Below are 15,484 nucleotides of genomic sequence, written 5' to 3'. Positions count from 1 at the left end.
ATGGGGGCTGACAGCTGGGTACAGGCATTTGGTGGGATTTATTTCCAAGATTCATGCAGAGAGCTGAGCTGCCTATTGGGTGTATGTGTGCTAATTAGAGGAGGTAGAAGAGGATGATTTTGCAAATGTGTGTGCCCAGGTGTCTGTGGCAATAGGGGAGGTGGGGAGGTTCACTTCCAAAATCCCGGTGGTCATTTATAAAGCATCAGAGGGGCCTGGGAGCTCCTAATCTTGAACGTATATTAGGGATTTGAATTGGAAAATGTTTGTTGCTCATGTTTCTTCCAGCTCCTGTATGATAGAATCTCTAATTTATAATTATTATCATTATTACTTGAGCACTTTGCTCAGCTAGTGAAAATATTATTATCCTCATTTTACAGATGAGGAGACTGAACTTAGAAAAGTGGTGTGACTTGTCCAAGATCACATAGATGATGAATAGTGTCTGGTCCAGAACTCAGTTCTCTCAATTCTTTCCCAATCTTGTATACTTGGCTCCTGCCCAGTCTAGTGACCTTTTCTCTGTATCACATTGGCTTTGGGGAGAGGGCTGCTCAAAACCATCAGCCATCAAAGTGCAGTTTTTATTTCTCTAGAGTTGTCTTTATTATGGAAGCTCTTCCTCTCCCCACCCCCCAACAAGGTTTCAGCTTTGCCAAATACTTGTCTTTCTCCTCTCACTGCCTCACTGACTTATTTCGTCACCCTTTCCATCTGTCTCTTTTCCTCTTCGTATTTTCTCAACTCTTGCTTTGTCTTAGTGTGGAGCTCATTGCTTTCCTCTACATCTTTCTTTGTTTCCCTCTGTCTCCTCCCTTCGTTTTTCTATTCTCCTTCTTTGTTTTCTTCCTTTCTTTCCTTATCCTTTCCTCTCCCTCTTTTTTCTTTTTTTTCTTTTCCTTTCCTTCTACTCTTTCCTTATCATCCTCTACAGTTCTTTTCCCTTCCTCCCCTTCTTTCTTCTCCCCACTTTTCCTTCGCCCTATTCCTTGTGTCTTTTCCCTTCCTCATTCCCTCCCCCTTTCCCTTGTTTTTTTCCTCCCTACCCCCACTCTTTCCCTTCTCATTCCTCTCTCCCTCTCCTCCATCTCCCCCCTTCCTGTGTCTGCGACTGAAAAGTTTAGAAACAATTGCCTAGTGCTGTCCTCAGCCCAGCCTCCCTCCCTCTTGCCCATCCTGGGAGAGGAGCTGTTGGCAGTGCTACAAGGCTTGCAGCTGAACACTGGCTTGTTCACATTCTCTTCGAGCTTAGCCAGGCACAGCCAGTGGTTCTCTGGACTCCCTCTGGGATGGAGGTAGGAGACCCTGAGCAGAGGGGTGGGCTTCTGGTTAGAGTATCAGCAATCTTCCTCGTTCCCTAGAACCCTAAAATGTTCCCTCTTCCAGATTCTTAAGTTCAGGTAGTCCTTTTGCCTTGAGTATGGAAGAGAGATCAATGCCTGGGTCTGTGGAAGACTGGAACCCTTGAGCTTCGAGAATAACTTAGCCCTGGGTAAGGAAGCTAGGACAGGCTCTGTATCTGTGTTTCTAAAGCTTCTTTCCCTGCTTCCTGCTCACCAGTGTGCTCAGTATAGCAGTGACTAATGGAATTAGTGACATATTGCCTCAGAGCTCCTGATGGGCATGGGTGGAACTGTGTGCACCTGGGAAGGGTTGGAGTGGATGGTGGGGGAGGATCTGTCAGCTTCTGTGATTTTTTTTTAATTTAGGACTCTCCCCTCCTACTCACCAAAGGTACGGCTGTCACCCCATATGCCTAGGCCACCAGGCAGTGAATAGAGGGCTGAACTTGGAATCAGGCAGACCAGAGTTCCAATCATGCCTCAGATACTAGATGAGTGACTCTGAGCGAGTCACTTAAATCTCTCTTTCCTTAGTTTCCCCATCTGTAAAATGGAGTTGATAATAACAGTACTCACTTCCCAGAGTTCAAATGAGGTAACTATATAAAGCCCTTTGCAAACCCTAAAAGCTAAAAAATGTTAGCTATTGTTGTTGTTGTTATATTACTAATGGTTATCTTCTAACTGGGAGACCCTCCCTTTAGCAGGGATGGAGGAGTTGCTCAGCTGTCACTCTCCCCTTTTTGCAGTTGCTGTGTCACCTAACATATTGGCAGGATACAGTTCTTCTGGCTTCTATAGAACGTTTCCCCTCCCCTATCTCTCCCTCATGAAAGCCCAATATGGTTGTGTCCTAGAACACCCCAAAGATGGCTACAGGATGGCATCTAGGGAGGCAGCCAGGGAGAGGGCCACTGAGGGATCCTTCTGGACCAGTCACTTCGCTGCTTACAGGCCAGTTTAGGATCGGATGATTGGGGATTTCTGATGCTACTAAGAGTTACAGGAAGGTTTTAAAGAAAGAAACAGGAGAATTGAGTTCTTATTCTGTATTGACTACTTTTATCAATTGATGAATCAAGTAATAAGCACTTATTAAGCATCTGTTATGTGCTGGGCTGTGTGCCAAGCTTGGGGTGCAAAAAAGAGGCAAAAGAGTCCTTGCCCTAATGATACTGCTTTAATGATTACTCATTAATTAGCAATGCTTCTAATAGCTATTGGATTTTAAGCAAGCTCTTTAATCTTTTTGAGATTCAGTTTTTATGTCTATAAAATTAGGTTGGATTGAACTCCAAGGTCAGTCACAATCATAACATTCTATAATTCTAGTAAGGGAGGAAAGATGATAGGGAAGGACATTAGCTCAGAAGACAAAAGACCTATGTCCAAATCCCGTCTCTAACACTTAATTCCCAGTATGACTGTAAACAAATCTCTTACCCCACCTCCAGCCTCAGTTTTCTCCTTTGTAAGATGAGTGGTAGTGGACAAAACCAGAATAGTTTACATAGTAGCACAATATTGATAAAGACAACCAACTGTGGAAAAACTTAGGAACTCTTGAAGCATTTTTTCCTCTTTTTTTTTTTTTAAATATGGCTGATATGGATTTTCATTTTGCATGCCTTCATATTTGCAATGTCTTTTGTATTTCTTGCCTTTTCAGTGGTTGGGGAAGGGAGGGAAATGGAAATAAAATCTTTTTTTTTTTTTTTTTTTGAGGGAGAGAGAAGAGAGTTGATAGAGACCTTCTGAGATCTTGCTCTAGATCTTTGGTCTTAGTATAAATACTCTTCCCTAATGAGAGCAAAAGGAAGAAGGTTAGAAAGTGAAGGTGGAGTTGAATGCCTTTATTTTTTCTTGTTTTATATCAGATGTGTAAAAGGAAATTGCAGAAGAAGGCTAAACCCATTACATAACTTGGAAAATGGAAAGAGTATTGAGTGTGAATTCCGGCTTTGCCATTTATTAACCTTGGACAACGCCCTGATATTTACATCTCTAAGTATCTGTTTTCTCCTCTTTAAAGTCAGGAAATTGGGACTAATTGACTTTTAGGGACCCTTCCAGCCTTCCATTCTCAGATAAATAAGCTCATAAGAGCTAAGAAGCCCAACAGATAGAACCAGGTTCAGAAGTCAAAGGCTCCAGCCAGCAATAATAGTCTAGTTCCTGGAGCAGATGGGGATAATTTTTTTCCACCTTTGGGGTTTTTGGATCAAGGATAGTTTTGGGTCTCCCCCCTCCCAGCTCCCAGGCCAGCTGTTCCTTCCTCTGCTTCCAGGGCACTTAGAATAGCAACTCAAGAACAAAATGCTGACTATGGCAGTGGGCAATCATGATGCTTGTAGGAGTTTTTCATGCCACTTTCTATGTCCACATTGAAATCCTCCCCCAAGGGAAATAGCTGCATGAGTAGGGGCTCTTTTGTGAATGAAGACCTTAAGGGCACCAGGCACAGCAGCAGCAGTCGCAAATCAGTGCTGGGGAGGAGGTGAGGTTTTAGCTTTGTCCTAAAATACAGTTGGTTGCCTGAATCAGAGTTGGTGGCATTGACTGTGGTTTGGGGGCAATCTCCTTTTTTTTGTACCCATCCTGGGTCCGATTGCTAACCTTCCTGGGGCTTGGTTGTCCCCCTGGGAAAGAAAAGGCTGCACAGAAAATCAGATTGGTGACTCAAGGCTTTCCTTTGAGTTCCAGTCATCTACCAATCAATCAGATCAATCAATAAATATATATTAAGCCCATCTACTATGTGCTAGGAATTCTGCTAATTGCTGGGGATACAAAAAAGAGGCAAAAGAACCCCTGCCCCCAAGGAGCTTACCATCTCATTACTGTGGCTTGTATAGCTTTTAACCCTTCTGTTCCTTCAGCCTAGCTGCTGAGAGCAGCTTCTGTCTGACCCATAAATAGGAAAGGAAGACACTGCATTGTTAGGGTGGACATGGGCCAAACTTGGAGCCCTGTTTTTTGTTAATGAACATACTCTCATTGCAATTATCAGGCACTAGCGCAAGACAGATTGTCACTTGGTCTTCACAGCAACCCTGTGAGCTCTGAAGGACTTCTCCCCCATTTTCAAGACAATGAAAACTGAGGACCTGACATTATTAAGTGGCTTGCTCAAGGTTAGTTACTTGGCAAGGCCAGGTCTCCTAATTATAGGACGAGGGAAAGAACACAGAACTAGGTGTTGGAAAACACCAACTCTACCAAGCGCAAGATGCTTTGCCCTCAAGAACCTATGCTTCCTTATTAGTGAAATAGGGAGTTAACCCAAGGTTCCTTTCAGCTCTAAAATTCAGTGATTAAAATGGATTAGTGAATGAAAGGAAACAAGTATTTATATATCACCTACTATGTGCTTTACAAATGTTATCTCATACTGTATGTGGATGACAGCATGGTATTTTTACCTTTTTTTTTGTCTTTTTCTTTCTCATTTTCCCCCTTTTTGATCTGATTTTTCTTTCACAGCATGATAAATATGGAAATATGTTTAGAAGAATTGCACATGTTTAACCTATATTGGATTACTTGCTGTCTAGGGGATGGGAGGGAAGGAGGGAGAAAAATTTGGAACATAAGGTTTTGCAAGGGTTAATGTTGAAAACTATCTTTGCATGTATTTAGAAAAATAAAAAAAGCTATTATTAAAAAAAATATCAAAAAAACAAATGTTATCTCATTTGATCCTCACAACAAACCAGGGAGTTAGGTGCTATTATCATATCCATTTTACAGATGAGGAAACTGAGGCAGACAGCAGTCCATGATCATACAACTACTAAGTACCTGAGCTCAAATCTTCCAAACTCCAGCTCCACTGTATTACTTATCTGCTCACTAGAAAGGGAAAAGAGTTATTGTTGAGAATATTAAGAGCTGACATTTATATAGCATTGTGTATGGCTTTAAATAATGGATATGATATGGATAAGATCTAATTTATTTTCTTGTTTTTCACTTGTAAATATATATGTATATACATATGTGTGTCTATGTATACATGTATCTTTATATGTATATGTTGTTTCCTCAGAAACAATGTAAGCAGCTAGGTGACAGAGTAAGCAGTTAGGGCTCTGGGCTTACAGTGAGGAAGATCTGATTCTGCCGAAAATCCTTTCTGTGTGATTCTAGGCAAGTCATTTAACATCTGTTAGCAAAAAAATGGGGTACTAATAACATTTCACAGGGTGATGGTGAGGATCAAATGGAATAATATTTGTAAAGTACTTTGGAATCTAATAATGCTACATAAATGCTAGCTATTGATTTATTCTTGTTATGTGGATTTATTAATGCCAAAGATTATATGTTTCCCAACCTAAATAAAAGACTTAAAAAAAAAAAAAAAGAACATAAGCTCTTAACACAGTGCCTGGCACATAACAGCTGTTTAGCAAATACTTATCCATTAATGACCAGTCTCAAAACAGCCATGTGAGAAAGGTAGGATAAATTGGTATTAACCCCATTTTATAGAGGTGAAAGACAGCTAGCATAAATAGCTAGACTTGGAGTCAGGAAGACTTCTCTTTCTATGTTCAAATTTGACCTCAGATACTTACAGGCTGTGTGACATAACTCTCCTGTAAATTGAATTGGAGAAGGAAATGGCAAAAAACAGTCTCTTGTTTCAAATGGAATCACAAAGAGTTGGACACAGTTGAAAATGACTGAATGACAACATAGAGGTGAAGCTTTTCCAAAGCCACTATTTGAACTCAGATCTTTTCATTTGAAATTAAAGGGACTAAGGAAAAATTCTGTCTCCTGCTAATGAGCAACCTGAGATTCTGAGGAGCAAAGATTATAATATATATAAAGAGAGAGAGACTTTCATATATATACATATATATTTATGAATAAATGTACAAAAGTATGAATGTATATGCATGAAAATATACATAGAAGAGAGTATGAGAAAGAGCAAAGACCAAAAGAAATAGTTTGAAAGAAAAGGCTTGGACTTAGGGTCTTTTTAGAGAGAATTAGTGACCTGAACAAGGTAGAGCAGAAAGTTAATGGCAAATTCATCAAAGGCTAAAGGGATCAGGACTAGAAAAGCCCATTGATTTCCAGCCTTGGAATTTCTGAGGTCTTTCATCTCAGGACATTGACAAAGCCAAGCTGTCCAATAATTTACACCTTGGTGGAAATCAGGTCTAGTGGCTTCTGCATTTAATTGGAATGGATCTATTTCCTGTCACAGGGTGTGAAATGGGGCTTTTCTTAGCTTTCACCCCATTATCTCGTTCACTTTATTCCCTCCCCCCAACACAAACACAAAGAAGAACGCAGCTGACATGGCAATATACGTAGGGTGTGCTGTGCATAAAAATACCCAAGTTGAGCCATTTCCTTCTGCTTCCGTTGTTGCTTGTGATAAGATACACCGGATCCTCCTAACAGGCTGAGCCTAGAAGTTTGGTATCATTCTGAAAAGTCTCCTGGTTTTTCTGTTCTTTGTGTCTTTTGGGTGGTGGTATTTTTTTCCTCCTTTTCTTGCGTTCTTTTTTTTTCTATGCTTTTTCCATCTGCCTGTGATTTTCCCCCGTCTCTTTTTCTTGCCTTTTTCTTTGTTCTCTTGCCTTGTGGCTGAGTGACACTGGTGTTCTGTGTAGAACTCTGCTGTTTCTGGGAGGGGAGAGGAACAGTGTCTGTCATTTCTCCTCAATTCAACTGCCTCCCTTGGGAAGCTGACTCCTTCAGGTCCTCAGAATGGTCAGGAACCTCTCACCTGGCTTATCCTACTTGACCTGTGAGTCACTCCTTTCAGCTTTGGTTCTTGGTGGGTTTTAGCCAACTGGCTAGGTGTCTGTCTGAAGTCTTCCCAAAGCCTAGGGGAAAGAGGGAGGGGTTTGGATACTCCCACCACCATGAAGCGGAAGATATTGGTGACTCCCCATGAAAGATGGAAGGTAACATCATCCATACTCCAGAGTGCTTCAGGGGTCACATACAGAGCCAGCAGCTGGGAGCCTGGTAGGGACAGAAGGAGGCTGAGTCTGGGGAGGGCAGGACTTTCCTGTGGATATTGGAGTGGAGGATTGGATTAAGTTCGACATCATCTTTATAATTCTCCAACAAAGAACTTATTTAATATAAGTACCAAGATGAAGGATGTTTGTCTTTCCCCCAGAAGTTTCAGTGCATATTTTATTTAAAGGTGGGGAAATCAAGGTCCCAAAAGACCATGTGTCGTTTGTTTTGCTTGATTATGCATTGTTGATGAACGAGTTAGGTGTTTTTTCCCCCTTTTCCTTATGTGAGATGTGGGTTGGAAAGTGAGGGAGGAATAGAGATTTGATAACAAAAGGAAGGAAGGAAAAAGGAAGAAAGAAAAAAGAGAAAGGAAGAAAAGAAAGAAAAAAGAAAGAGAAAAGAAAGAAAGAAAAAAGAGAAAGAGGGGGGGAAGGGTGGGAGGAAGGAAGAAAGGAAGGAAGAAAAAGAAAGAAGGAAAGAAGAAAAAAAAGGGCATTTTAAAAAACATAGCGAAGAGAATAAAAGGAAACCAGGAAGAAGGAATAAGTAGGACAGCTTTGAAAACTATAGGCTAAACTTGTTATGTCGTTTAAAAGTATATACTTTGAAAAAATGGAGTCTTTGTTATAAGAGATGGATTTCTGGAGAGGAGAGGAAGAAGGATATAAGGGGAAATTGTAAGAACAATAACAACAAAAAATCAGTAAAAAGTTTATTGTAGGATGGCAAAGTGAGAAGCAGCCAAATGGTACAATGGATGGAACATCAGCCCTAGAATTCAAGAGAACCTGAGTTCAAATGTGGCCTCAGATATTTGACATTTACTAGCTGTGTGATCCTGGACAAGTCATTTAACCCCAATTGCCTCGCATCATAGTGATCTGCAGTTTTAGATACAATCTATTTTCCTGCCACATATTTTCACATGGAAATGTCTATTTTATTTGTTGTTTGGTAAATTCAGAATAAAAATAAAATTAAAGGAGCAGCTAGGTGTGCAGTGGATAGAGCACCAGCCCTCAAGTCAGGAGGACCTGAGTTCAAATATAATCTCAGACACTTAATGCTTCCTAACTGTGTGACCCTGGGCAAGTCACTTAGCCCCAATTGCCTTGGGGGAAAAAAACCAAAATAATAATAATTAATAAGTTAAATTAAAAAGACAAAAACACAAAAGGACCAATTAAGTGAAAGTCACATAGTTTTCTTAAGAAACAGAACCAAGAATCAATCCCATCATCCCCAGTCTATTTCACTACTCTCTTTCCTTTTTTTTCCTGTCATCTCCAGGCAGAAAAGGGTGACCTCATCACTCTTCCCGGGGGCCCCGGCCATGGTGAGTCAGACGGCCCCATCAGCCTGGATGTCCCTGAAGGGACCCCAGATCCCCACCGGACCAAGGCCGCCATTGAACACCTGCACCAGAAGATTCTCAAGATCACCGAGCAGATCAAGATCGAGCAGGAGGCCCGGGATGACAATGTGGCCGAGTATCTGAAGCTGGCCAACAATGCAGACAAGCAGCAGGTGTCTCGCATCAAGCAGGTGTTCGAGAAGAAGAACCAGAAGTCAGCCCAGACCATCGCCCAGCTGCACAAGAAGCTCGAGCACTACCACCGGAGGCTGAAGGAGATCGAGCAGAACGGACCCTCGCGGCAGCCCAAAGATGTGCTCAGGGACATGCAGCAGGGCCTGAAAGATGTGGGCGCCAACATGCGGGCGGGCATCAGCGGCTTTGGGGGCGGCGTGGTGGAGGGCGTGAAGGGAAGCCTCTCGGGGCTCTCCCAGGTGACCCACACGGCCGTGGTGTCCAAGCCCCGGGAGTTCGCGAGCCTCATCCGCAACAAGTTTGGCAGCGCGGACAACATCGCCCACCTGAAGGACCCGCTCGAGGACGGGCACCCAGAGGAGGCAGCCAGGGCTTTGAGCGGCAGTGCGACCCTGGTGTCCAGTCCCAAGTACGGAAGTGACGATGAGTGTTCCAGCGCCAGTGCCAGCTCAGCTGGAGCGGGCAGTAACTCCGGGGCTGGGGCTGGTGGGGGGCTGGGGAGCCCCAAGTCCAACACCCTGTACAGTCACCCCAACAACCTGGATACTCTTCTGGAAGAGCTGCGGGAGATCAAGGAGGGCCAGTCCCACATGGAGGACTCCATGGAGGACCTGAAAGCTCAGCTGCAGCGAGACTACACTTACATGACCCAGTGCCTACAGGAGGAGCGCTATAGGTGAGAGACTCCAAGATCACTCTGGTTCTTCCTGCAAACTTGGATTCTTTCTTCTCTCTTCATACTTAACCCTTAACTCTCCCTCTGTGAGGTGAGAATGGAAGAGGGATCTAGGAAGATCGTGGAATGCTTTAGGGCTACCTAAAAGCATAAGGGTATATTAGGATGATCCTAGGTGATTTTATACACACATAGATATCCTAATATACCCTTATGCTTTTATATATATATATATAGTGTGTGTGTGTTTATGTATATATGTATATGATGTGTGTCTTTGTGTACATACATACACATATATCACACACGCATACATACATACATATACACATATCTATATATGTGTACAAACACTGTGTGTACACATGTGTGTATATATGTAGGAAGGAAGGAAGTGGATTAGCAGACAGAGCTCTGGGCCTGGAGTCAGGAAGACCTGAGTTCAAATATGCCTTCAAGTATTTATTAGCTGTGTGGCTCTGGACGGGTCATAGAACCCTGTTTGCCTTAAATCACTGGAGAAGGACAGGGCAACTCACTCCATACTGGAGTCTGCCAAGAAAATCCTATGGATATTGTTCCACAGAATCATGAAGAATCAGCTATAACTGAACAACAATATGTGGGTATACATGCACTTATATACCATATGTATACATACAAACATACATAAAATATCTACATTTTTATCATAGTCTACATACCTGCATATTTTATGTATGTCTGTGTACAGCAAGATAAAGCAGTAAGATTGTGAGCCTAAGAATCAGGAGGCCTTAGTTCTATCCCCAGGTCTACCACTAAATAGCTATAGGACATAAGTAAATGACATCATCTCCCTGAACCTCAGTTTACCCATCTGTATAACAAGGAGACTGGATTTGATGGTCTTTGGGCTTCCTTCCAGCTTTGACCTTTTCCGATTTTATGAGCTGGAGGGATGAGGAAAGGTAGCGGCAGTATCGTGGAAAAAATAGTGGATTGGAAGTCAGGAGTTCAGGGTTCTAGTCCCAGCTGGACCTTTAAACAGCTGAGTAACCTTAGACAAATTACTTTCCCTCCATGGGCCTCACTTTCCTACTCTGTAAACCAAGGGGATGGATTTGTTGACCTCTAAAGGATCTGGGGGCTCTTAAATTCTACAAGTCTATGACTATCCTTAAAATAACAAGCACAGCTTGGCCAAGCAAGCAAAAGGCCCTTGGACATTACAGGGAGAGGAAAATGAAGAATAGAACCAGTCTAAGTTAGCATTTCTGATACCAAGCCAAAGCCAACTGGGGCTTCTTTTTCTCCCCTAAATAGGAGGAGGGGTGATAAAGTTAGTAGTGGAGATGGCGTCATTGTTGTTGTCATAGTGATAATTCATGTTTCATTTGGCATTCGATGCTTTTCAAAGCCATTTCCTCTCAACCAGTCAATCAAGAAATATTTATTAAGTTCTTACTGTGTGTTCAGAACCCTGGGTTAAGTGCCGAAGTTACAAAGGAAGGCAGAAAGTCAGCAGAGACAATGTGTAAGCGGCTAGAGACAAACAAGCTATTGACAGGATGCATTAGTGATGAGTAGCAAAAGGGAGGCAATAGAATTATGAATTTAAACAAGTCTTCTATGAACATTGCACTATTAATACATGCTGTATGATAGTTGTATGATATATAGTAGAGATAAGAACTCACTAGTTCATAGAGCTCTCAACCAGGAATCAGAAAAACCTGAGTTTGAATCCTGCCTCAGACAATTATGTCATCCTGGGCAAGTCCTTGGACCTCTGAATGCCTCAGTTTCCCCATATAAAATGAGAATAATCATAGTACCTACTTCCCAGGGTCGCAGTGAGGATAAAATGAGATATTTGTAAATTGCTTTTTATTGTTAGCTATTGTTATCACTATTATTAGTTGTGAGAACCAAATGAGTTACTATAGGTAAAGTACTTTGCAAACCTTAAAGCCATGATAAAAGCTAGCTATTAGTATTATGTAAATATGTTGTTATTATTCTATAAGGTCTGTGCCTGCCTCTCAGATCCTGTTGTCCCTAACACTCTCCTGATTAGCATGCATACCAGTTTAAAAAAATATATATTTCCATATTAGTCATGTTGTAAAAGAAAAGTCAGGACAAAAGGGAAAAGCAATGAGAGGAAAAAAAAGCAACCAAAAAAAAAAAAAAAAAAGGTAAATACAGTATTACCATTTGTTGCCTTTCTCGTTGGTTATCTTTTTATATAAGTTATCTTGTCTCCTCAGCTAGATTATAATCTTCCATAGATTTCCCCTTTGTGTTTATATTCTTCCCTTTCCCTCCCCTTTTGTTGCTCATGGAATGTTTTGTTAAACATGAATGAATGAATGAATGAATGAATGAATGAAAAACTAGACAGGGAAAGAGGGGGAGGCATTGGATGGATCTCTAGTAGCAGTTGGACTGTCACTCCCTTCCTCCACCAGGTATGAGCGCCTAGAGGAGCAGTTGAACGACCTGACAGAGCTACACCAGAACGAGATGACCAATCTGAAGCAGGAGCTGGCCAGCATGGAGGAAAAAGTGGCTTACCAGTCCTATGAGAGGGCTCGAGACATCCAGGTATGTAGGGGTTGGACTGTGTCAAGCCAAGTCAGGCCAGGGATGGTCCTGAGAATGGCTTTTTCCTCCTGTCAGGACTCGTGATAACAGCAGGGTAGACCTATTTTCTTTGTTGAGTTGGGGAAGACAGGAGAATAGAAAGAAATAAAAGAAAGAAAATGCAAGAAAGAAAAAAAGAAAAAACCCCACCAATATTGGTGAGCTAGAATGAGGGATAGACCCCTGGACACAGTAAGAGCTAGACAAGTGCATCATCTCCGGGCAGTCTGTATCATTGCCTTGCAAATAGATACTGGCCCTTGCCAAGCCGCATCCTCAGCCTTGCCACAAGGAGCTTCTGGGGTGATTGTAGAGCTCTTCTGATTAGCACTGGATCAATTTACTCCCTTCACAAGCCCTCATTTCTTAGACTCTTATGCTCACATTCATAACTGGAACAGCCCAGATCAAAGTTGTAAGCACAGTATTAATAGTCAGGAGACATAGTCCCAGCTCTGCCATTAACTTGCTGTGTGATCCTCACCAAGCTATTTCTCCTCACTGGGCAGGTGTTTTCTCATCTCTCAAATGAATGAATTCTCTCTAAAATCCCTTGCAGCTCTTGGTTAATGTTAATCTCCATGTTTTGAGACCTTATACATTTTAATCTTTCCAATGTGGGGCTCCAGCCACGATCTGTCCCCTTCCCCATATGTTACAAGTGGGCTTAGAATGGTAGAGCAGGCTTCCCGGGCAGATGGGTCTCCTTCCTCACCCTGGTCCTCTTGCCCACTCCAGGAGGCTGTGGAGTCCTGCTTGACGAGGGTCACCAAGCTGGAGCTCCAGCAGCAGCAGCAGCAGGTGGTCCAGCTGGAGGGCGTTGAGAACGCCAACGCGCGGGCGCTGCTGGGCAAATTCATCAACGTGATCCTGGCGCTGATGGCCGTGCTGCTGGTGTTCGTCTCCACCATCGCCAACTTCATCACGCCTCTCATGAAGACGCGTCTCCGTATCGCCAGCACTGCCCTCCTCGTCCTCGTCCTCTTCCTCCTCTGGAAACACTGGGACTCCCTCAGCTACCTGCTAGAGCACGTCCTACTGCCCAGTTGAATCACCAGCCGGAGCACTTCCCCAACTCCCAGGCAGCTTCTGTTCTAGTGGGGAGACCTGGCCCCCCTGGACTTTTTCGTGTGTTTGGTTCAGGCTCTCCCCCCAGATTCCTGCACTCTGTTTTCCTTCCTTTTCCTTGTGTTTCATTCATATCTGATGATGTTTCCTCCCTCCCAAGGGAAAACGGGTAGTTCGGAAGCTGACCGCTTCCCTCCCTCAGCACAGATATGGGAACCATAACAGAGTGGAGAAGAAAACCAGGGGTTATATTTATTTGATTACTTAAAAGACATTCGAGGTCTTCCTGCTGACCTACAGATGGCCCTTTGGGGCTCAAGAGTCATGGAAAGAGGGAGGAAGGAGAGGTCTCTGCTCTGAGCCCCTTGGGAGAGAATTCACCCTGCAGACCTCTCTCCAGTTTGAGCTCAGGACAGAGATGGACAAGCAGACCAAATGGGAGAGAGGAAGAAGTTCACAGACCCCTGAGGTCTAGGAGAGGCCATTGGAGGAGAGAGGTCTTTGAAGGGCCAGAAAGTGGTCCCTGGGGCCCCAGATGTGTGCAGGGCAAAAGGGGACTGAGAGGAGCTGGTTCCCAAGCCTGGCTCAGCCCTGTCTGCTGCAGAGCTGAACCCTGTGATGCACAGGATACGGACCGCACTTGGGAATTGTGTGTGGTTGGGTTTTGTTTGTTTGTTTTTTGTTTGTCCTTTTCATGCTGTCATCAACATTTTCAGAAAAATACAGCATTCCCATCCACTTACCCGGGGGCCCCAACCCTCAGATCTGGGGTTCCTGCAAGTATTGTCGATTTATTTATTTATTTATTTATGGCTGAATTTCCTCTTTCCATCCTGAATTCCAGGGACTCCTCCCCCAAGTATCTTTTCCTCCTCTTCTTTCCCTGGAACCGGGGTCTTACCCTGGGAATTTCCATCTGGGTAGCAGTAGCACTTTCATACAATTTGCCTTCTGGATCACTGAGTCCAAATTGGGAGCAAAGTTACCAACACCTACCCCCTTTCTTCTGTGGGAGCAGCTCCCTAGATGGGGCAGAAAGAGTCACGTCTCGGCCTCCATTTTTTATGTCTATTTATTATTTGTATATGTGTGTATGCGTGTGTGTGTACTTTTTTTTAAATCACCGGAGTGTTGTGTATGGTTGCTGTTCACAGTTCATGCCTTCCCATTGGCGCTTCCAGGAGAAAAGGGGGTTCCTGGGAGAATGAGCAATAGAATCTCCCAGTGTCGGGTGAACCCTGTCCACTTGGAACTTAACTGGGGATTTCAAGAGAAATAAAGAACCTCCCTGAATTCTCAAACCCATATTGTGTTGTCTGAGTTGATTGTAAAGGAGGTGTCTATGAAAGCCACTGTCCTATGTTCCCTTGCACCCTTCCCTGCCAATAGCTCTAGTAAAATGGATGGAATCCTCAGGAAAATATGACTATACTATCACTACTGATAAAGATGAAGATGAGAAGAACAGTTAATCTTTGCAAAGTGCTTTTCCTCCCAATAACCCAGTGAGATCAGTAGTCTGAATAGAATTATCTCCATTTTACAGATAAGGAACTGAGGGTCAGACAAGTTAGTGGCGAGCCCCTCATCACACTGGCAAATATCAGAACTGGTGATTCGAATTCGAGTCTAACTCAAAATCATGTATTCCTTCCACAATTTAACATTGTCTCTATGCAGACAGCTGCCAGTAATTTTCCTGGGCCTCGATTTCCTCATCTAAAAAATGGGAATAATGATACTTTTACTACCTATCTCACAAGGTAATAAGAAAATTGCTTTGAGAATATTAATAGTTGAAAGTTTCTGAGGCTATATTTGTCTCAGTACTTCATGAGCTGAAGCCTAGGGCTACATTCACTGTGTCATCAGTTTCCATGAACAGTTGAATATAATCTTAAGCTCTATTAAATTTAAAACAGAAGAAATTATAAATACATATAGAGTAGGAATTCTTTGCCTTCAGGGCAAATGACTTTAGCCCATGGTATTAAACTATTAGACATTCAAAAGATGTCCTATCAGCAAGTTTTGGGCAGATGGTACTTTAAATATCATAAACACTTATAATTTATTGCCTGCTTCTAGGTGACAATCTGGTATTAAGAACTATGACACAGCCAGACAATGTTTTCCAAATCCAGTAGGAGAAATCAGTAAAGAGATCAGTAAAGAGATTATCCTACATACCAAAAAGAAAAAAAGGAATGACAAGTAAAT

The 15,484-nt window shown here is 42.8% G+C and overlaps 1 protein-coding gene across 2 annotated transcripts in view; it reads left to right on the top strand.

Moving 5' to 3' along the window:
* Positions 1 to 14,569, top strand: part of TMCC2 (transmembrane and coiled-coil domain family 2) — a 68,747-nt gene extending 54,178 nt beyond the window's left edge. For both annotated transcript variants that reach the window (XM_051998540.1, XM_051998541.1), the window contains 3 exons: positions 8,634 to 9,568; positions 12,022 to 12,157; positions 12,935 to 14,569. In XM_051998540.1, coding sequence (XP_051854500.1) covers positions 8,634 to 9,568; positions 12,022 to 12,157; positions 12,935 to 13,246 — 1,383 coding nt within the window. In that variant the 3' untranslated portion in view covers positions 13,247 to 14,569. The remainder of the gene's footprint in view (positions 1 to 8,633; positions 9,569 to 12,021; positions 12,158 to 12,934) is intronic.
* Positions 14,570 to 15,484: the final 915 nt, after the last annotated feature.

This window comes from Antechinus flavipes, chromosome 4, assembly GCF_016432865.1.
Source record: "Antechinus flavipes isolate AdamAnt ecotype Samford, QLD, Australia chromosome 4, AdamAnt_v2, whole genome shotgun sequence".
NCBI lineage: Eukaryota > Metazoa > Chordata > Mammalia > Dasyuromorphia > Dasyuridae > Antechinus > Antechinus flavipes.
This window is presented reverse-complemented; position numbering and strand designations above follow the sequence as displayed.